General features: G+C 39.9%; 1 protein-coding gene across 2 annotated transcripts in view; it reads right to left on the bottom strand.

Annotated features, from left to right (window-relative positions):
• FSHR (follicle stimulating hormone receptor) overlaps positions 1 to 22,079 on the bottom strand; it is a gene marked incomplete at its 3' end in the record, with an annotated part of 153,278 nt that overhangs the window by 16,395 nt on the left and 114,804 nt on the right. The window contains exons 5-7 of one of the 2 annotated variants that reach the window (XM_084235113.1): positions 6,747 to 6,818; positions 5,463 to 5,540; positions 85 to 153 (exon numbers count right to left, since the gene is read on the bottom strand). In XM_084235113.1, coding sequence (XP_084091239.1) covers positions 85 to 153; positions 5,463 to 5,540; positions 6,747 to 6,818 — 219 coding nt within the window. The remainder of the gene's footprint in view (positions 1 to 84; positions 154 to 5,462; positions 5,541 to 6,746; positions 6,819 to 22,079) is intronic. The other variant, XM_084235114.1, reaches the window with a different exon arrangement.

The following is a 22,079-nucleotide window of genomic DNA, read 5'->3' on the forward strand; positions in this document are numbered from 1 at the left end:
GGGAAACAAAAAGCCACATAAACATTGCTGGTCCAAGAGCTGTTTCCCTCTAAATGGCCTGGAAGAATGGTCAGGGCTACTTACAGCTCATCTAGCTGGGTTCCATTGAATGCACAGTTGTGTATTTCTTGAATCCCGTTTTTATTCAGCCATCTGAAATAAAAGGCCCATTAAAAAACCAATAATGTCAGATGCAAACAATACAGGGGTTTCATAATTGGAAGCACTGGGGCAGAGTCAGATAGCACAAGTTAGTGGCATAAATAAAATGCCACCCTGAAGGCTCTGGGACAGGCGTGGGAGGGAGATTGATTTATCACTGTGTAACCTTTTGTACCTTTTGGGGTTTGCAGTGTGTGCATGTGTTACCTATTCAGAAAAATTAATGCAGTTTAATTTTGAAAAATACTTAGGCATAGCTTTGGGTCCTGTCAGGTCTTTGCACACAGCATTTGTGTGCAGGGACCATACCACTGCAGGGAGCAGTTGAAGATTTTTCCCATCCTGAAGGACAGAAGTTATACAATTATTGAATAAGTGTTTCTAAGACAGACCATTTGGCATCACCTGTTCGAAGGCGTTAGGCCTCTCACCCACACTCACCCACAGCAGTAGGCCTGGCTGTCATCAAAAAGTGATTGAATTAAGCTGTCAGACCACCTGAACATCTCCTGTGACCTATATGGAACTGGTTACTGGAGGTTTGTGAGGGTGGCTCTGGGTTAAGCCAGCAAGGAGGAGAAATCAATTACAGAGACCGTGGGCCGTGGCAGGGAAGGTAGTGGGGACGGCATGGGAGTGTACTCTGGGGGCAGTGGGCCTTGACATGAAACAGTCATCCTGATTGTGCAGAGAAAGCCAGTGAGTGGGGCTGCCTGAACCCAGGAAACCAAGGACACCCTGGGCTGACAGCTCTGCACTACTGTGTTATTGGATAGATCTGAAAACAGAAATAGAAATCCAAGGTCGGGAGAGCTTAGCCCAAAGAGCTGCTGACCACCTGCTCTGATTTGCTGTCAGGTTTCTGACCTGTCAGGCTTGTAGGTTCACAAGTAACACTATTCAAAATGCTGACCTAGAAGAACTCCTGTGTGCTCAGGACTCTTTCCCCTGTTGCAGTGGGTAGCTAGAAAATGCTTGCAATCACAGGATGTGACTGTAATGTTCTTTTTGTTCTTCTTCTGGAAAGCCAGTTAGTTAAAAATCCGTAAAGAGCTAGGTAAACCTTTTAAAACATTAGCAGCCAACTGGTGGCTTCTGATGGCCAAGAGGTAGCTCTGTGCTCCGTGTCCCTCAGCTGACATTTGCCGTTGAATAAGCCCCTCCCAGGAGCATGCAGCCTCCTGGTTTCCTTGTCAACTTGTACCTGATAGTGAAGTTTCTCAAGAGCTGCCCCTAACCTGTGAGACGTGCCTCTCTGGGAGAATAGGATCAAAAACAGAAGGCAGCAAACTTTTCCTAAATGGCCAAGTAGTAAAATTTAGGTATTGTGGGCAGAGGTAAAACTGATGATACCACATAGGTACTTAGAACACAATTGCAAAAACTTGTTAGTGGCCAAATTAAAAATCTAACAATTGAGAATTTAAGTAATACTGGTCTACTGTTTAAAACAACTTAACTCCTTTTCTTTATTGGAGGGAGGGTTAGCATTTTACTTAAGTACTTAAATAGGTTCAATATTTGTGTCCCGAAACAAAATAATCATTTGAAAAAAGTGGTCCTTTCTTATCAGGCAAATTTGGCCTAGGGGTAGTAGTTGGCTGATCCTTAATACAACTGGTATACAAATACATGCCTATTTTTCTGTAGGCTAGACAATTAATATTTTCGTGTTTTTTTTTTTTTTTTTAAAGATTTATTTATTTATTTATACAAGCACTGGGTACAGTCAGAAACACGGGAGGGTGAGAGAATTCACCAGAGCTGGGAGCAGAACAGGCAGACAGATGGAGGACACTGCTGAGAGGAGCAGTGGGCGTGGCAGGAGAGGTCTGTCATGCCATGTGGGACCCTCGCCTGGAGGCCGGGAATCAAATCGATGCTGCAGAGGCTGCGGGCAGCTTCGCAGCTCAGCGCTCAACCGCTGTGCCACCGGGGAGGCCCAGATAATTAATATTTTCTATACATAGATGTTAACCATGATTAAATAAAATGTAGGCTAATTTAAAATAATTGCTGTTTTCAAAGTAATGCTTTCTCTTTATAATTTTCTTAATTAACAGATACCATCATATGGGGAAGGGACTCCAGCTTTTGATGTTGACAATAGATCATTACATAAAAAGCTGTCCAGAACTCCTGTCCTGGGATTTATATCAGAGGAAGGGTCTCTTAAACTAACAAAGAGTACTTAAAATTATTAAGTATACTCATACTTTCTTTTTCTTTTCTTTTTTTTTTTTTTTTGTGGGACCCTCGCCTAGTGGCCGGGGATCAAACTGATGCTGCAGAGGCTGCGGGCAGCCTCACAACCCAGCGCTCAACCACTGTGCCACCAGGGGAGGCCCCACTCCTACTTTCTTAAGAGGAGTGCCAAATTTGATACTAAATGATGATGATAATGGAAGCCTAGGCATTCGCTTAGCTAAGGAATAATTGCTTCATGGGTTTTCCTTAATCCTTTTGTGTCCCTAGGGACAAAATGAGTGTATTCACTCAGTAGCAGCTCAGAGGGCTGCAGATGAAGTGTGCTTTCATCTTCAAGGGTGAAGTTGCTGGGGTGACCTGGCCCATGACCTTGTTTACTTTCTTCTGAATGAGGCCACTCTGCTCATCGGCCACAGTTATCCCCATTCAGATTCTTTGGGTACAGGGGTGGGATGGGAGCCAGAAGGGCTCAGAGACCTCAGTGTGATGGCCTTTTATTGCTTACGTACCGGTGAGGCACTAGCCAAACCCTTCATTGCTGGGCTGTTTATATATATACTTAGATTTATAGTATATTTTTTAGATATATTGAGATATATATATATATATATATATATATCTCAATTTATTTAAGGCCTCAAGGACTTGACAAATGCCAATACACAAGAAAGCTTTTTCAGTCATCAGTGCCACTTTTTTTCCTGAGTGCACCTGGACATCCCCAGTGGGAGAAAGTGTCCTGCATCCAGACACGGCGCACACACTTGGAAACTTGGAATAATTGGAGAGTTAAGCTGTGTTGAGTATGGATCTACTGATTCTATTATCTATGGATTAAGCGCCCATCTGATGCAAGAAAAACAGATGTTGTTCTCAGAAATGTGAATTTATCCTTTAGAAACATGTCTGAGGAATGTTGACTCTTAAGGAAGCACCTCTTTAGGAGAGGATGCTCTAAATTCTAAGGAACCACATGGGGTCCGTGAACAAAAGAGTCGGTGAAGAACAGCTATGATCTGTACATCTGCCTCGTAGGTTTGAGTTGGCAAGGCTTTGTCGTGAGTTCTTTGCCAAATTCTTTCATCCACTTGTGGAGAGTTTAGACCAGAGAGGAGTCAGGTGCCTTGCCTTCTGTCTGGACAAAACAGGTGTGTGTCAGCATGCAAAACTGGGTATATTAGTACATTCCTACTTAATTGTATATTTTTAATAAAAATGTTCTGTTAATTTTGCCAGAGGACACATATTTGTAGAGTAAGATTGAAAGCCCCCAAATCCCTGTACAAGCGACCACATCTAGCATTAATGCCCTCCCTCTGTCACATAGTCCAGGAGTCCTTTTACTGTTATGCTTGTGTGACAGCCTACAGTCTGAGGCTGGGATCACCCAGGTGCTCACCATTTCCCAAAAGCTTCTTTTATTTTATTTTTAATCCTCTTAAATTTTGATTATTCTATTTCCTCTGCTTGCCCTTTGCCAAGGCTCTGGTTAAATCCTGCTCATCTTTAAAGTCCATCTTGGACACACTGCCCTTCTCCCTCTGTCCCTTAACTCTTCAATTCTTACATCGTAGGCTAGTGAGAATAAGTCATTTCTCCTTTGTTCTCAGAAGAGTTGCTTTCATTTTGCATCATTCATTCTACTTATATTTTAATTCATTTCTTTCACTTTTCCATTCTCTCCTACCCCCATACCTCCATCAACTCATTCCAAAACACACACACACACACACACTCTCTCTCTCTCTCTCTCTCTCTCTCTCCAAATATGAGCATATTAAGTGAAAGAATTAGGTATTACCTATGAGTTTTTTTTTTTTTTAAAGATTTATTTATTTATTTATACAAGAACTGGAGTATAGGCCAAATGTGCAGGAGGATGAGAGGATTCACCAGAGACAGAGCAGGGAACAGAACAGGCAGACTGATGAAATATGCTGCTTGAGGTGAGCAGCGGGCGAGACAGGAGAGGTCTGCTGCGCCATGTGAGACCCTCACCAACCAGCCGGGATTGAACCGATACTGCAGAGGCTGCAGACAACTTCACAGCGTGGCGCTCAACTGCCTGCACCACCAGGCGAGGCCCATACCTATAAGTTTTATCCTACTACTGTGTCCTCTGAATACATGCCTTTGATTCGATTTTTCCCTTTGCATATCCAATTTCTTTACTACTAGTCTCTTTCAAACCATCTCCACGGTTCCTTGTAATTATTTTACATCAAATAACATGCTGCGCTTTATTTTCACTATGTTCTCATCTGTCTATTATTCCTCTCCTCTCTCTCTTATTTTTGCTACAGCTTGGCCTCTGAATCATATTAATTTTTGGAAAGGACTAAACTTTTTACACATTGGCATATTAAAACACACATGTATTTCTAAAACCACAATAACTTGTGAAATAGAGAAAATGCTTTCCTGACAGATTATAAGTTCCCCAAATATAATTCTATACACCTAACTTCTATGGACCCCACTTGGGTAGTTCCCAGTGTCCCGTTTCTTGACCATCCTGGGAAGTGGGCTAAACTGCCCTAAAAAATTAGAAGGTAGTTCATTGGCAATGCAGAGTGCATTTAAAAAACTTTCCCAAAAGTCAGAGGGAGTAACTCAAGCTCATTAAAAAACACGAGTGTGCCAAGAAAATGAGAAGCCATCTTGTGCTCAGCATGGCACTGAGCAGGAGCTGCCTGCATGGTTCGGAGGGGATAGCTATGTCTTCCCGATTCAGCCTTCTTCTTTGTCTTTTTCTTTGGGCAACAAAAGCTTTGCCAGGCAATAACTAGCTTTACTGATGCATGAGTTATTCTGTCCTTCGGAACAGATGTTGCATCACAGGAGACCATCATTCAAAGAGCAATTTTAAATACTTGAAATGCACCACGGAATCATAAATTATTAACATGACTCCATGTTGAGATTCTGAAATGTAAAGATGGGAAATGAGAGGAAAAACACAGAACCAGAGAGAAATTTAAATGGTGAAGTGCCAAAGTAACCCAAACAAACAACGACTATCCCATCATGAGAAAGAGCTTGTTAAATGAAAAACTGAATGTTACTCCATTGCATTTTCTTTCTTTACTTACAGAATCATACTTTCAAAACTCAGTCCCACAAAAGAATTTCCTTCAATTGTGTGGATGTTTATGTTATCTTGAATATCTCTAAAAGAAAGTGCAGACAAATTAGATATTTATATCGGCTCCACTCACGTAACTCTCCCACATTTAGTTTACTTGCTTTGATGGAGTCTTTAGCTGTGACGCTTGAATAGTTATTTTTCTGAAGGATAACGACTTCCAAGTTTGGGAGAAGAATGGCATCTAATTTATATTTTGCATATCAGCTCTTAAAAATGGAAGTGCAGACATTCAGCCTGCTCTCCCAAAAAGTCTTGCTAGCTAATTTCACTGTCAGGATTCTCTCTACTGTGTTCATTATTATTCTTGCTCCACGCTGGTGTCTACTCTTATAAACAGGACACTTGAGATGAACTTTCACCTCCACCACAAACTTCTCTATCCTCTCAGCTGTAGCTTCATCTTCCTCTCATCTCAATCCCTTTTTCATAGTTCATTTCTTCCTCTGGTTCTGAGTCCCCCCTCCCCCCCGCCACAAATTTCATCATTGATTTATCTCTTTCCTGAATGAAAGGATAGAGAAATTCTTATTTCTCTGTCTGTGTCCCTCATCCTTCTATCAAGCTTCTCTTGTATTTGCTATACCACATAAATGTAGAAGAGGTAACTGGTTGGAGCAATTTGAGAAATTCTGGAGAGTCTTTATTTTTCTTTCGCTCCCATGGTTCCTCCTCCTTGAACTTCTCATACTTCTCCTCAACCTCTTCCTTTCAGGTCTGGTCACATTCTTACAATCTCACTATTGAAAACAAACTGGCCATTATATATCCATTGCTGTTTTTCCTCCTTTTTCAAAATACACCTTGGAGAAAGGCAAACACATCATGTCAGTAATACTTTAGAGCAAATTTGTTTTCAGGTGGCTTCTTCATGCCTAGGGCAGTATGGGAATCTTAGAGGGGGAGAGGAGAGAGTCATATAGGTCAGGGGGAGTTATGGGAGAAGGTAAATAAGGCATTAAATAATGAAGAAATGAGAGGCTTCTTGATTTGCTACAAATTGGCTCTTTTGACAACCGTTGTACTGAGCTGAGCAGTCTGCTAACTTCCTCCAAATTGAGGTTAGTTGGCCTTCAGGTAAAACCAAGGGCACTTGCTGTTTTCCCTCCTACATCTGCTCACCCAGAGCAACACATTTGGACAATGTGGACCAAACAATGCACATTACGGCCCCAGAGGCTATAGACAGCTATTGAGTAAAGATTTGGCAACTGCTCAAGGAAAGACTTACAGTAGAACCTTCTGGAGAGATTGAATCTTGTGAACAGCTGGCAAGTGCTTAATGCCCGTGTTGGATATTAACCTAGAGAGAAAGACAAAACAAAAGCGAGGAAAAAATGAAGCTGGCTATTTTAACAATTGTAGCATTTAAGATTTCCAAATTCAAAATATTAATTTAAGCTATCAGTAAAATTTATCAGAAAATCCCCCAATGTAACCTGAATCATGCTTATGTTTTCTATTTTAAGGCTCTAAGCAGGGTCTAATAAATAATTGCTTTATACATGGGCTAGTATACTACCATGCACACTTTTTTATGTTTGATCAGTTAACATCCAAAAGCAACTTGCAACTAGAATATCTCCTGTTTCTAACCTCTCTCTACTCCTTGGAGAACTTCCCTCTTCCTAATCCAAGGGAAGAGGGAAGGATCTTGTTGGAATTAGAGCCTGATTCCATGCCCTTTGACCCAAGAATGCATATGGGATCTAAGCTGAGTTAATCAGACTCTCCCTTGAGAAGAGGTTAGAGGTTTTTTAGAACTGAATCCACTGATGCCATGACCCTTAAGAGATGGTCCATAAATTTATATAGCTGAAATCTCCAGAACTATGTTGGGTCTTTCTGATGTTGGATTCCCCAGGATGCAGAGCCAAAGATGAAGGTTGATCTACAGGTAGTATACTCAATAATTTGAGTTCAGAGAGTTTGGGATGGAGAAAATGAAATAGGGAAGAAGAAAAACTAATAAATACAAGGAGTTACTGAATTAGCCACCACTACTGGTGGCTGGTCCTTAATGTCAAGGGCTTGATTTAGGGGATTTTCAAATATGGATCCCAGAACTGTTGATCTAAATGGAGGAGCATTTATCTGTAAGCTATTGTTTTTTATTGGTCAAATGTGTCCCCTCCTTGATGCTAACTTTCCACTTCTGGCTGGTACATTTGTAAGTGCCGAGGGAGTGTCTGCTGAGCACTTCTTCCAATGGTGTAGAAAACACCCCACAGAAGGCAGTAAGAGCTGTATAAGACCAGGCTAGGTGCATCCCAGTTGCACTTGAATTCAGCTGGTTGAAATTTGGGTGGAATTGGATGCCACAACAGTGGTGAAGAAGATTTTCAAGTGGCAGATGAGAGTTCTTTTCATTTCTCCAGCATTTCTGTCACTCCTAAGAGTTACTCAGAATCCATCCACTATCTTCACAGTCTCCTTCACTTTCTGTGCGTTGCTTACCTAAGCCAGACTTGATCTTGGTTGCTTGCAGTCTAAAGAAACTTCACTGGTATGCTTAACATTGGGAAGGACTGTAAACCATTTTGGGGTATATGATTCTCTAGTGGACTTTGGTGGCTTTTTTCTCTGCCTCAATATTCAGAGAGCAAGAGGATTCTACCTGTTTCCATTTGTTTTCCAATGATCCATATAAAACCTATCTTGGTCAACTCTTCTTTTGATTACTTCAAAAGACCCCGTGGTGGTCTTAGTTTTTTGTTACTGTATTTTTTTTTAGGATTTATTGAGTTGTTAAATGGTTTACATACAGAAATAGGGCCTTTTTGGTGTAGAAAACTAATTTAAAACAAGTACATACAACTGTGTAATCACAGTACAATCAAGATAGAGAATATTTCCATCATCCTTCAAATTAGTTTCCCATTTATTGTTAATATTTCCTTCTACCTCCTATTACTAGCAGTAACTGATCAATTTCTATTCCTATAATTTTGCCTTTTTGAAAATATCATCTTTGCAATTAGGTAGTATACAACTTTTTGAATCTGGATTCTTTCACACATATAATGTATTTGAAATTGTTCCATATTGTTATCCGTATTACTAATTTTGTTGTTTTTATTGCTGAGTAGTATTCCATGACATGAACGTCCACAGTATTTTTATTCATCACCATTTGAGTGATTTTTCCCCCAGTTTTAGAGATTATAAAAAAAAGCTACTTTAAACACTTATAGTGTGGGCATGTGTGTGTGTCTGTTTTTATTTTTCTTGGGTAAATACCTATGAGTGGGATTGTTAGAAGGTATACTTAGTGTGTGTTTAACTTTGTCAGAAACTGCCAATAATTTTTCTAAAGTGGTGGTTCTATTTTGCATTGCCACCAGCAAGAGAATTCTAGTTATGGTACTTTCTTTAGTATTTTAAAAAATTCTTTGAATATAAAAGTAATACAAATTTATTGTTGGACTTAAGAAAAAAATGGAAACATGCACAGAAGAAAGTAAAAATAACCTCGTCTCAGTATGGAGAGATAGCTTCTGTTAACACGTGGAGTTTGACATATCTACTAAAACAAATAAGTTTCATGTTTGCTCTCCATACCACTAGGATTCTATTCATATTCAATCCTAAGAAAACATTGCCATCCATTAGCTTGACACAGTTCTATCCATATTTGTTATTTAATCACATCCAGCCTTCTATTTTTAGATTTCTTCCCATGTGTTTATGCAGCATTCCCTTAATGAGACATCAGAGCAGGTCCATACTTAATATTGTCTGACAATCTATACTAGTCAGTGCAGATTCAGAATGCAATATGTGCTCATAAAATATTGAGTTAATTGGTTAATGCTTCAAAAACGTTTCTTGCTTCTGTCACCAAGATGTATCAAAACTGTTCATTAATTTAGTTGCCAGGTATTACTGCTACTTGGAACAATCTTAAACCAGGGCAGAGGGGTCTGCAGGTGAGGAAGTAGGAGAAGTTTCTATACACCAACTTTGGTGTGAACTATACGCAAATTATCTCTTGTCTGAAAAGGATGTGGTAGGGAGTATGTGAATAGCCAGGTAGACACTGTATCAAACACTTCTGTGCACTGCTTTACATCCCCCTTGTTCATTTTTTTCCTCTAGCTTTTACTACCGCAACAAACTGCATAGAGAGTTGACTTGGTAGATATTGGACTCAGCTGCACACATTACCTCTCAGACTCTGTCCTAGGCTTCTTTGCTTCTTCTGAGTGAGGCACTAACAGGAATCAGCTCAAGCTTTCTAAGGCATGTGCAAATCAGGAAGCACAAGGGAGTTAACACTCATTAAGGAAACTTTTACTAAAGGTAGACCCCATTCTATTCACTGGGGGAACATTCTGGATATGTTCTAGATGACACCTTAGAAGGGCCCTTGTATCAATATGTTGAACCCCTGCCTGGTAGTGAATACAATTTCGAGTTGGCATTCCCTGTTTTCTTCTCAGTTATTTGATGCTTTTTCTTGGTTTTGGAAGCAAAAATAAACTGGTTGTTTCTAAGTCCTTACTTAGACTTTTTTTTTTTTTTTTTTTTTTTTTTTTGAGCGCCTAAGCTAACCTGGATACCAGCTTGGCCTGAATTTCACATTTTGCAGATTTGATGATGGTTGGTATTTCTGCTTAGACCACACTTAATCTCCAGTTACAACCCAGTTCTCTTCCTCTGCCACTTTTTACAGTGAAGTTTCTAGAAAGAGCTATCTATGTATGCAGTCATATTTTCTAATAGCCCTTTGACTTCAAATTGTTCCAATCTGTTTTCATTCCCCATCACTCTATTGTAACTATTTTTGTCATGCTCCAAATCTACCAGCCTACTGACTACCAAATCTAATGAACATTTAAATTATCATTAATTAGATCTTTTAGTAATATTTATTACTCATTATCTCTTTTATTGGTTCTTGTTATCTTGTACTGTTATTTCCCCTCTTCCTTGGCTAGACCTTTTTATTTTTAATTTTTTAATTTTATTTTATTTAATTTTTTTACCTTTGTTGATGTCCACATCCTTTATACACTGAGATGTCTCTCTTTTTTTTTGTAAGTCTTGCTGGAAAGATCTTATTTACCCTAGCTTTAAGTACTATCAGTATGACTACAACTCAGATTCATATTTGACTTATGATAAAGTCTATTTCTAATTAAAGTTCACTTCAGATAATCCTTCTGAATGCCTCACTGACATAGCAAATTAAACATATTCCCTCTGTTACCATTTCCACCAATCCGGTCTTCCTCAGTTCTTCCCCATAAATGGCACTGCCACCTAGCAATTGTTTTTTAGAAATATAAGTTAGACTTAACTTCTTTACCCTCATTCCTCAATATCTAATCTATCTCAAAATCCTCTTTGATTCTGTTTCCAAAATACTTGATTCTATGCAACTTCTTCCATCACCATTGACACCACTCTAGAATAGGTAACCGTTACCTTCTGGATTTCTACAGGTCTCCTGCTTCCACACACTTAATTTTGACATTTTCTAATCATTCAATATTCAGTACACAGAGCACTCTTTAAAAATATATATCATATTGTTTAATTTCCTCTTTAGTTCTTCCCAAGAGAACTCAGAATAAAATTTATCCTCCCTTTTGCCTACCTTTGCACCCTTATCTTATGTCATTCTCCTAATCTCTTCAGTACTCCTTTCTCTCAATTCCTCAGATATACTAAGTCATTGCCTGTCTCCAGGAATTTGTACATGCTCTATCTGGAAGTCTCACCATCTACTCCTCACCAGTCCAACCTCAACTTCTCCTTCAGGGTACACTTACAAACATCATTTCTTCAGAGAAGAGCTCCCTGAGTTAGACTGCCTATCTAAGGTAGGGTCCCCAACTTACTCTATCCTTTTTAGAACTCATCAAAATTCTGAACCATTTATTATTTTGTTTGTTTTTCAGTCTGTCTCTCTTTAACCAGAGAGTGAATGGTATGAGGGAAGAAATCAAGTTTTCCTGAAAACTTAAGTTGATAGAGTGGTCGGGCATATATAATGCATGTTTATCAAGGTTTAGGTAATGTGCCAAGAGCATTAAAAAATAATACCTGTATTCATCATACCTAACTTACTTGACATTATATGGGTAGCAACTTGGCTATCTCTCCTAGTAAATAAGAATTTCATGCAATTGAAGGAGGGAAGAATATGTGATTATCAATGAGACTGGTGCAAATATATTATTTCATATCATGAGTTGTCAAACTATTTACTAAGGGATATCTACAAATGTCTGTAGGTGTACATTGAAATCTTTGGTCTTTATTGAAAAGAAAACACACAGGAAAAAATGACTAAAATTATTCCAGTAGTGCTGAATTTAAGACACTTAAAAAGATCTAGTGACCATCTAGTAAGATAGATTATTGGTGATAATGCTATAGCTGAGACTCACTATAACCCCAAGATAACTCAGGAAATGGAGTTTGGATGAACACTTAGTTTTCAATTCATTTTTCCCCTTTGGTCAATAAATTCATGTCTGATGGAGGCTGGAAGTGTGTAATCAGCTAGAACCTCTATGTCTCAATGGGTTTGCTTTGGTCAAATGACTGTTTGCTGCAAAACTATTTTGATTCACTCAACCGCGGTTTATCTTCCAAAACAGGTAAAGACCTGAGGATAAAATGTCAGCAAATTTAAGTTCTGCAAATTGATCTTCTAAAGAAAGGTAACTGGCTCACAGTTCTTTCATCTCAACAGCCAATTGCACATTCTGAGCTGGTGTTAACATCTTTCACGCTGACTGTCCCTAATCTTTAGATTGTAATAATCAAGGTTAGCACTTCTTCTCTCAGGGTGAACTTAATGAGGTCCTTGCATAGAGAACCAGTCTATGTCCTGTCTCCTTATATGATAATATATTGCTTCCTATGTACAGGTGACCTTACAGTTCTAAGGCTCATTGTCCCAAGTAGCGCTATTGTTTTCATTAAGAGTGCTGGTGGCTTTGATCATTCTTAAATTAGCACTGCATGTCCTTGTTTGTGTTGCATTCCACTGTGTGCTTTCCTTCCCTACAACCTCCATCTCATCCAAATGAGGACACCCACGTCGTTGCCTGGCTTTTGGCAACTTGCTAGTGAATAGAGGAGTTTGAGTAGTCTAGATGGAGCACTCAGACTGGTCTATTAAGCTGTATGTTATTGACTGTGAGTTCTGAAAAGTGGAGAACAATTTAGTTTGGAGCAGTCAGGGATGGCCACTTACAGGCAGAGCGAACCAAATTTTTGAGAGTATACAGCTTACTGGCCTGAACTAGAGAAGAGACTATAATTGGAACACAAGAGGGGGCTCAAAGAGCAGAAGTGGCCATATTTTCATCATCCCATTACCCTGGAACTTCCAAGTAGTGGTTAGAACAAACCAATGAATGATTTTAGAGAAACCACTATATAACATACTGAAGGGAGAATAATATATCTATTTCCATTAAATGTTTCAACCAAGGATAAAATTATCTCTAGTCCACCCAAATCCACCATGCTAAGGAATAATCAGTTCTAAAACTGTGCAAGCCAGTTCTCTTTCAATTTGTGAAGTGAGGCAGATGTGAGTTCAAGACATGACCTTAATGGCCCATTGAGATCCTTTAGGTAAATTTGATATGGGAAGGGGATGCTGGCAATTGTGTGTTCAGTTTAGGATCATTCCTTTTTACCAAAACATATTTGCTAGAAGCCAAGGCAGAGGGTTTTTCTACCTTCTAATTGGCTTTCCCTGGTACAGAATTTGCAGCTAATTTGAATTTTCTCTTTCCTTTTAAAATTTATTTTACATTTTTAATTACACTTTTTAGTCTCCTGGATAAAATTAGCTCCTTCCTCATGATCACTCTGGGAAAAGTTATCCAATGATTGAGAAGGAGACTGGACTATGCTTAATTAAATATATGAAAGGACTCCTTTATGAGGTTTGTTGATAATAAGATTTCTTTTAACTATAGAGCTTTATTGACTGGGAATTTGCATTTCTACATACACCATTATAAAAGATGCTAACATATACTTTCAGAATCACTAAAGATTTCCTTAGTTGTAGAATCATAGTCTTGGAGTTAGATGGGAGTGTGTGTAAGAAGCTGTGATACAATGCAAAGGACTTTAGACATAAGGTTAAGGATCTTAGAGTCAATTGCCCTCCTTCTCGCTAGCTGGATGATACTGAATGGTTCTCTTAGCTTCTTAGAGTCTGTTTCTCTTTCTGTAAAATGATTTTGTGTAAGGAATTACATGAGACAGTAGGAGAGTCTGATTCCCTGCCTCCCCAATCTCATGCCTTCAAAACTGGGACTATTAAACTTAGATTCAGCTCAAATGTGCCATAATCTCCATGGAAACCAGACTTCTTAGCAATGGGGAAATTTAATGAACCCAAGGCTGGCATTTTGAAGAACTCAGTCCTATCTGTCTGGCTACTGATTCTGTTTTGGCTTAATATTTTTGTTTTAGCAATCAGGCTGTCATCCTATTCTGATAGCTTCAAATTAGTTACTTTGGTTCTGGGAGATCCAGGTTCAGGTGCTGACTTTTAAGATGCAGAGCCTTAGGGATTAGGTGAAGCCTCTAGGTCTCAGATACTCCATTTTTCACTCAGGAAAATAACGCAATAGCACATGCATTCAGGCACAGTTACTGCTGTGGTTATGGTCCACCCTTCCAAGATGCTAGTTCTCTATCCCTGCTGTTCCTGTGGGAAAGCATGAGCAGGCTGGTCTGCTATTTGCTGCTTGATTTTCCTTGTGCCCTGTGGCAACCACTGGAAGCCACAGAGGAATTTCCTAGGTTCCTCCTGCCTGGGTTGTTTTTTTTGTTTTTTTTTCCTAATTTCCTCCAACTTTCTCTGATAAACCTTCCTGGATTAACTTTCTTGCCTGTATGATTATGTTTAGTTTCTGGGTCCTGATTATACCATCACCTAGAGGTATGTTGGTCATTTCAAAGAAAATTACTATAAAGAATTGGCAAAATTAAAGATGACTTACATGTTTTTCACAAAAATACAAGTGATCTAAATGTTGCCCTTTTTTTGTGATGACAAATGTCAAAAATATTACAAAGGAGATATTTTCAAATTAGACACAGTTGATTTTTTTTTAATGGTAAGTCAGATGTGTTAGTAAAGAGGAAAAATACAACAGCATTTCAAAGAAATCAGTGCTACAGAGAGCATTTTGTATGAAAATGGTTAATTTATTAAAACATGTAATTTATGAGAACTCACATTGCATATTTTAAAAATAGGAAATACAACTTTCTAACTTAAAATTTTTTCCACTGAGTTTTAAACACTTTCATTAGAAATACAAAAATGCAACATCTTTCAGATAGTTTGTAAGAACATATGGAAGGGAAAAAAGATGACTAGTTACATTTCATAAAACTAATTGAATTAAAAATGACAGTTCTCCCACTGGATCTACTGTTTTAGTGAAGTTTTATTCTCAGCTTTGATCGTCATGAAATCTAGTAATGATATGACCTGTGAATTGCTTTTCTGGGTGTTTAAGGATTAAAAAATAATGAAGCACAGTCTATGACATTACTTTCTCCACAACATTGTTATTATAATATAGTGAGTACAAAATAGGCTTCCTGTGCCATATGAAATGGTATGTAATAAAAATGTAAATTCATATTACTCATCTTTTTTCCTATTTTAAGTTACATTTTGTATATATTTTATAATGCACACAATACTGCAACTATATATCATATATACTTTTTATAGTACATCTACTTTACATATATATGTATATATAAAGTATACTATATCTGTACCATATTTATATATATATATATATATCACACACACTATACATTTTGTAAAAACTTATTTTGGGGCTTATTCTCGAGGTTTTTTTTTTCTTTTTTGCTGATGAGGTGAGAATGAAGACCAAGTTGCCTAGTGCATAAGATATATTGTCTGGGAATAGAAACTTGTCATTTTGAGGGGCTGCCAGGTGGAAATGGTAATAGATTTATGCTGTCCTGCTTTGGAAAGTAGGTATAGGATTAATAATAATAATGGTGAACATTTATTGAACACTTCCTATGCATCAGGCACCACACCAAGCACTTAACATTGATTATTTATTCCTCTCCTGTACCTTCAGAGGCAGGTGTTATTACCATCCTCTCCTTAGAGTTGAGGAGGTTCAGCTGAAAGGCATCCAGGAACTTTCTGAAAGCCACAAATACAGAGGGCAGAGCTAGAGGTTGAATCCACTTCTTTCTTATTCTAAAGTGTGTGCTCTTTCTGGCTACTAGAATGCCTGATTCTAATTCATTATGAAAGTTTTCCCACTGTTAAGCAGTTGGTTCCCCACCTCTGGAAATGTGCTCAACTGTGTGGAAAGTTTTCTTCATAATGGATGTGATGTCTTGACTTACAATAAGAAATTCATCTTTCAGACACAGGCCTCCTAAAATTCTTAGAATTTCCTAAGTGAGGAGAGCAATTACAGTGTCTTTTGTTAAGTTAATGAAACAACTTTTGGAAAGCCCCCAGGTAACCTAAGGGTGGACTGGTTGCCAGGGAAACCAACCAAGTGTTGGAGGGTTGAAACTTTTCAGTCTCAACAGGGAATGAGAGGGGTGAGAGGCTGAACCAATCACCAATGGCCAATGATTTGATCAATTTTTTTATCTATGTAAAGAAACCTGCATAAACCCCCCAAAAGGACAGGGTTTGGCTAGCTTGCAGGTTGGTGAGCATATAGAGATTTAGGCATCGTAACACACTGAGAGCGCTTGGATGTTCTGTGCCCCTTTCCTCATATGCTGCCCTAAAAATCTCTTGCTTCTGGCTGTTCCTGAATTATATTCTTTTATAATAAACTAGTAATGAAGTGAATAAAAAGGTTCTCTGAGTTGTATGAGTTGCTTAGCAAAGTAATTGAACCCAGAAGAGGGTCACTGGGACTTCTAAACCATAGTCATCCTATTAGAAGTATAGGTGACAACTTGGACTTGCATTGACATCTGAAAGGAGAGCAATCTTGTAGGACTGAGACCTTAAACTGTGGGATCTAATACTATCTCCAGGTAAATAGTGTCAATTAAGTTGAATTGTAGCATGTCCAGCCGGTATCCAAGAATTGCTTGGATGTGTGCTTGGAACTGGGTATAGAACTGGAGGGGGAAATTGAAATCTGTGACCTCTCAGATTCTTTCCAACTTAGAAACTTGAGCATTCTCTAGAACCATTATTTCCAAAGAATATAAATGCTTTGTTACAAATGAAAGGCTAGGATGGTCAAATAAGTTTGGGAAATGTTGTTCTTCATTATAGATGTCCAAGAGAAGGCGATAGCATGCTGACTTCCCTGAACACAATGTCTTTGCCAACCCCCCACCCCCATAGTAGAACATTTGAGTTTGGTATTTTTTAGTTCAGTCTTGGAAGCCCTGCTAGAAAGGAAAACATGCATGCGGGTTTCTTTTACTGTAGATGGATTTACCCAAAATGCTATTACCTCTAGGATATGGTGGGCAAACTCTCTTAGGCAGAGTATTCTCATTGGTCAGCAGCCTCCATTTCTCTCTGATGAGGAAGTCAGAAAGTTTACACTAGAAAGTCAGAAATGCAGTGGTGCAGGGGCATACTGTGGCAAGTGAACTTTGATTCACTTTCTACCTGCAGGTTCAGATATTCTAGGCTGGTATCCTTTGTATTATATCTTGGAGAGTAAGGGGAGCGCTGAAAAATTTCCAACAGTCCCAGGATGACTGTTACACTATTCTGCCCCCAACACATACTGTATCTGGATAAGAAATCATGTTCTCTAAAACCAAACTGAATCAAAATGGAACAGAAAGAAATCTTTGATAAAACTGGCCTGACTGGGGGAAAAAAAAAAGTTTGTGATGGGTTACTCTAAAGCTCTCACTATTGGGGTTTCTTGTCCTTTCCATCTGGAGAATACTGTAAGATCCTTTATGGCTAGGGTACATCTTGGTATATTAGGATGTCGATGCTGGGGTTTTGGCTGAGAGACACCAGGTATATGACAGTATACAGGAGTCTAGAGGCTGACTATACAATTCTTCACCTCTCTTGCACGATGGGCCTGGGGAAAGTGGAGAGGCCTTGTGAGAAGAATTTCTGGAGACAACTGAAATTCCCCTTCCCATCTCTCTACCCTTAGGATTTCTTGCTCTATACTAAGGTTGAGTGATGGACTTTAGGAAGACCACATGGCAAGTTTCATAGCTGTCTCCTCTTGCCTGGGGACACAGTCATGGGTGTCCGATCTAGGCATGAGTGAGATGCTGGCTGAAGTGACAATATACCTGAGGATGGAAAGTATTGGAAGTCCGAGGGCTTGGTTACACAGGTCACAGTTTTCACTTGACTTTTTAGAAGAAAAGGTTGGCAAAAAACCTTGCCTTATAATTGTGTAGCACATATGGCTGATAATTATCTCATATTATCACATTTGACTTGTGAGATTCTGAGATGAGCATGATGAATCCCATCTTACAGATAAGAGAGGCAGTGCTCACAGAGAGTAAATGAAACATCCAAATCTATAGATTGAGCTAGAAAGAAAACTAGTTAATACATATCAATGACCTTACCACACCATTGTGAAGGCCTTACCTCTAATGAAGTCACTAAATCCTACCCACAACTCTGAGGATGGTACTCTTGCCAGCTCCATTTTCTAGATAAGTACATGGAGACTTAGAGAATTTCAGTTAACTTGTCTGCTAAAAAGTGGAATAAATGAGCTCTGGCTCACTTTTGATATCCTTTCCATTCTAGCACACTGGTTGTATAAGGACTTTTAAAACCTGACACTCTTTCTATGTTAGATCACTGCTACAGAACATTGCCAAGTAGCAACCTTTGGGGACTTCCTTGGATGCCAATGTAAGAATAACTTTAATCAAACTACCAATTTGTGGCAAGCAGTTACTTTTAAATTACATAGGGGAGTCGCAAAAGAGTTAATATTTTAAACAGTTTGCACACCCTTCCCCACAACTCATTTCTAACATTAATTATTTAGAAAGCTATTTCTTAGGTACACTTCAACTTAGCCCGAGTAGATGATCACAAGTTCCAAATGGCAGATATTACTAAGGTGTCCCTGTTGTGCTCAGAGCATGGGGTGGGTTTCCGTTGGCTTCACCCACACCCCATACTCCCTTGGCTTTGCTGTGCTAAAACTTGGGGGAACTGTGTTAGCCAGACCTTCTTGGCTTCAGTTCTCATTTCTATCAACCGAGTTTCAAAACCCTCATCTATAAATTGGGGTCAGTAACTACCTTACTGTTCTGGAAAATTGGAAGATGAGAAGTATGAACAAAATACCTAGTTTAGGGTCTGCCACGTTTTCTAAGTATTAGTTTTCCTGTCCCTCCTACCCCATGATCATGTTTTCATCCTGTTTTATGAGCTTGGGCCATTCAGATGGCATCTCTGAACCTTAAAGTGGAGATGCAGAGTAAAGTGGATGCAGAGTAAGTGAACATGCAGTGCAAATGCCTTCTAAGTTAGGGTCCACCCAGCGGGCCTTGGCCCTCAGCCCTGTTCACTGCTTTGAACATCCAGGTGCACGCACACTCTGTCTCTTCTCTTCCTTCCCCTTCTTTACAACAACCTGCTGAATGAGAGAGGGCTGCTGTTGTTCTTTTTTCTCTCTGGGCTGAGGCCCAGAGAGGACTGGTTACTTGTTTACAAGTTCTCACAAGCAGGACTGGGCTGGAATCTGTGTCTGTAGCTGTCCTGCCCAAGAAAAGCTTTTCCTCCATGTCTTGCTGAGGGAAACTATCCACGTGGCTCCTGCAGTTTGCCCCTTGTTCAGAGAGACGGTGCCGGGTGAACTTTGTGAGGAAGGCTGCCAAATGTTTTCCCTTTCCCAAACATCCTGCTCTCTCTTCCTAGCACTGCTCTCTTTGAATCCCAAACTGGTGAGGGAGGAGCATGTTGGCTTTTGAATGAGACATTATTTGTGGGGTATTTGCTGTGGGTGAGCTCATGATTAAACTGCAGTGGAACATTTTTATAATGTCTGCTGGAGATGAAAATATTCTTCCTTAGAGCATTTATCACTTCGATGTTCATACTCTGTGACGCCCCAAGATATTTCTCTGAAAACAGCACCTGCTTCCCTCTCACTACTCAAACAGAAAGGTTCAAATCTGGGCCCACATTTTCCTGAAGGGCCTGCCGTGTGCTGACCCTGTGTTCTGAGGGGACCCAGAGGTGGACTTGATGTAGTTCTTGCTTAGGACTGGATGCTAGTGGAGTGCAATGGTCTGGTAGTGGTGACATCTGCCCCTTCTTGGCTTCTCAGTCCTGTGTCAGCTGATCTGACTGGTGAGTCCTGGATTGCATTCCTCCTGCAAACAGGCCCTTGGGGAAGACATCATCTTTGCAGATGATGTCCAGAAGGCTGGCTATTGGGTTCAAGCATGACTGTGTTCATGTCTGTGTACTTAGCTTACAGCCTGAGAAAACACACTGGGAAAGATCAAGCAGGTGAGATGAATGAGAATAGCAGGGGAAAAGTGGGCCCTTCAACAAGTGAGGTGACAAGCTGCTGAATGAGAGGTCTGAGTCACAGCCATCATCCTCCAAAGGAGAAAAATTTAGCTGAGAACATCTTTTGTGCCATGCACTGGGGTACAGTGATGAAGAAAGTCTGATTCTCACAGTGGGATAGCACAGAATCTGGTAACTAGACTTCACTTGGCAATGCCTTCCTGCTCATTTTCCTGTTGCCCAGCTCCCTCCGGCCCATCTCTGCTTCCAGGGGCTGCCCTGCCGCTATGGGGATGGGAACTGACACTTCCAGTCTCTTCATGTGCGGGCTCTCCCTGTGACAACTAAATCTAAAAGGGTCTGTAGGAGCAAACATCCTTTAAAACCTCCCAACATGGGGGCTACGTGGCAGAAGAGGAGGCAGCAATTTAGTTCCTACAGGGGTGGGAGCTCCCAGATGCTGCTTCAGATTCCACCTTGCAAACAAGCCTTATCCTCTTTTGCCTGTGTCTTTCCTACCAGAGCTTTGCCCCTTGCAGGCCAGCTTCGATGGCTGCTGGGCGCTGTCTGCATCTTAATCCTCACCCCACAGCCACCACCTCTCAAGCTGGACTGAGGCAGCCTGTATCATCTGAGGATGAAGGGCGGGGATGCCTCCTATGTTTGTTGTTTACCTCCAGGAGTTGAGCTTCTGCTGCATTTAATTTAGGAATAATCTACAGTTGGTTTGAGTTGCTTAATATACCCCAGGATCTCAGCTACTAAAGGGTCTGCTTGAATCTTGGACATGGGGAGAGTGAAATAAAGTTATCAGTAAGAAGCTACCTTTTCTATCTTTTAGGAGAATTTCTCCTTCTATACAAGGCCCTTCATTCTGGGTCTCAATAAGTTGAACTTGGGACAGGCAGTGACTTTGGGAGCTCAAGATCCAAGAAGCTCACAGTTTAGACACTAAGCACTTTAGGACTAGAAGAAATCTTAGAGGGTGTAGAATCCATTTTCCTTGTCTGACTACCCTATCAAAGCTTATTTCATCTTGCAGACGAAGAAACTGAGCCTTAAAGGGATTCATCCATCACCATCTGGCAGAAGGTGAGGGTGGTACTAGTAATGAAGCAAAAATCAGGGCTGGGCTTCACTAGTTAGTCTGAAAGTTGGTTCTCTCCAAGCCCTCTCTAGAGTTGTTCTTCTATCTGATTTCTGGTGATGAGAGAGCCAGATCTTATTTCAAAATGAAGTGATATACTTACTTTGTAAGAAGCTGTATCCTGTGAAAATATAATTTACTGGAACTGCAGGGGATGGAGTTGATAGCTACCTATGTGCTATTTGAGTGGCTCCTGTAGACTTTCCCTCTCTCATCCACATGCCTGAATCTACCATTATCAATTCCTGGGTTGGCATTGCCTTTTCCAAACTCTTCTTTTAAAAATACAAATTCTCCTGTAAAGAATATCAAGATCTGAACATGTTGCCATGAATTGATGTATCTAATAATTGTCTTGCTGATGGAAACGACGTGGGTGGCTTGCAGAAGAAAGCACTGATCAGGTTAGAGGGACAAGGAGGGAAGGTTAGTGACATGGTAACATCACCATCTTTATTCTCAGAACCTCAGACCAGAGGAGGCCCTTGTCTTCCTCCTGCAGAAATCTCATCCTGAACTTCAATGTTCCAGAAGAAAAATCTGGACATATTTTCCTAGAGTTGTCAATGGCAGACAAAGTTGGCTCTGCTAGAGAGATTACTGATAAAAGAAGTAATTGTGTAATTTCCATTGTGCCCAAACATCCTCGTAGTCATGACAACATCCTTAGCTACTTATAACACTGACAGCTAGTGAGATGGCTAATAATTTCATCCCAATAATCACAGACCCTGTGAAAGGTGACTTCTGGCCCTGTGTCATTCTTGATGAGTGATGTCTGCAGAGTGTTTCTGTGTGGGAAGTGTTTAGCGGGGAGGTATTAGGGGAGGGAGGCTTCTGTGGGTTACTAGAGGTGAGCAGGGCAAAAATTATTGCAGTCCCTTGGTCCCTGTATGACCTAGAGAAAAATCATAAGCAAT

This window comes from Talpa europaea (assembly GCF_964194135.1).
Source record: "Talpa europaea genome assembly, chromosome: 6".
NCBI lineage: Eukaryota > Metazoa > Chordata > Mammalia > Eulipotyphla > Talpidae > Talpa > Talpa europaea.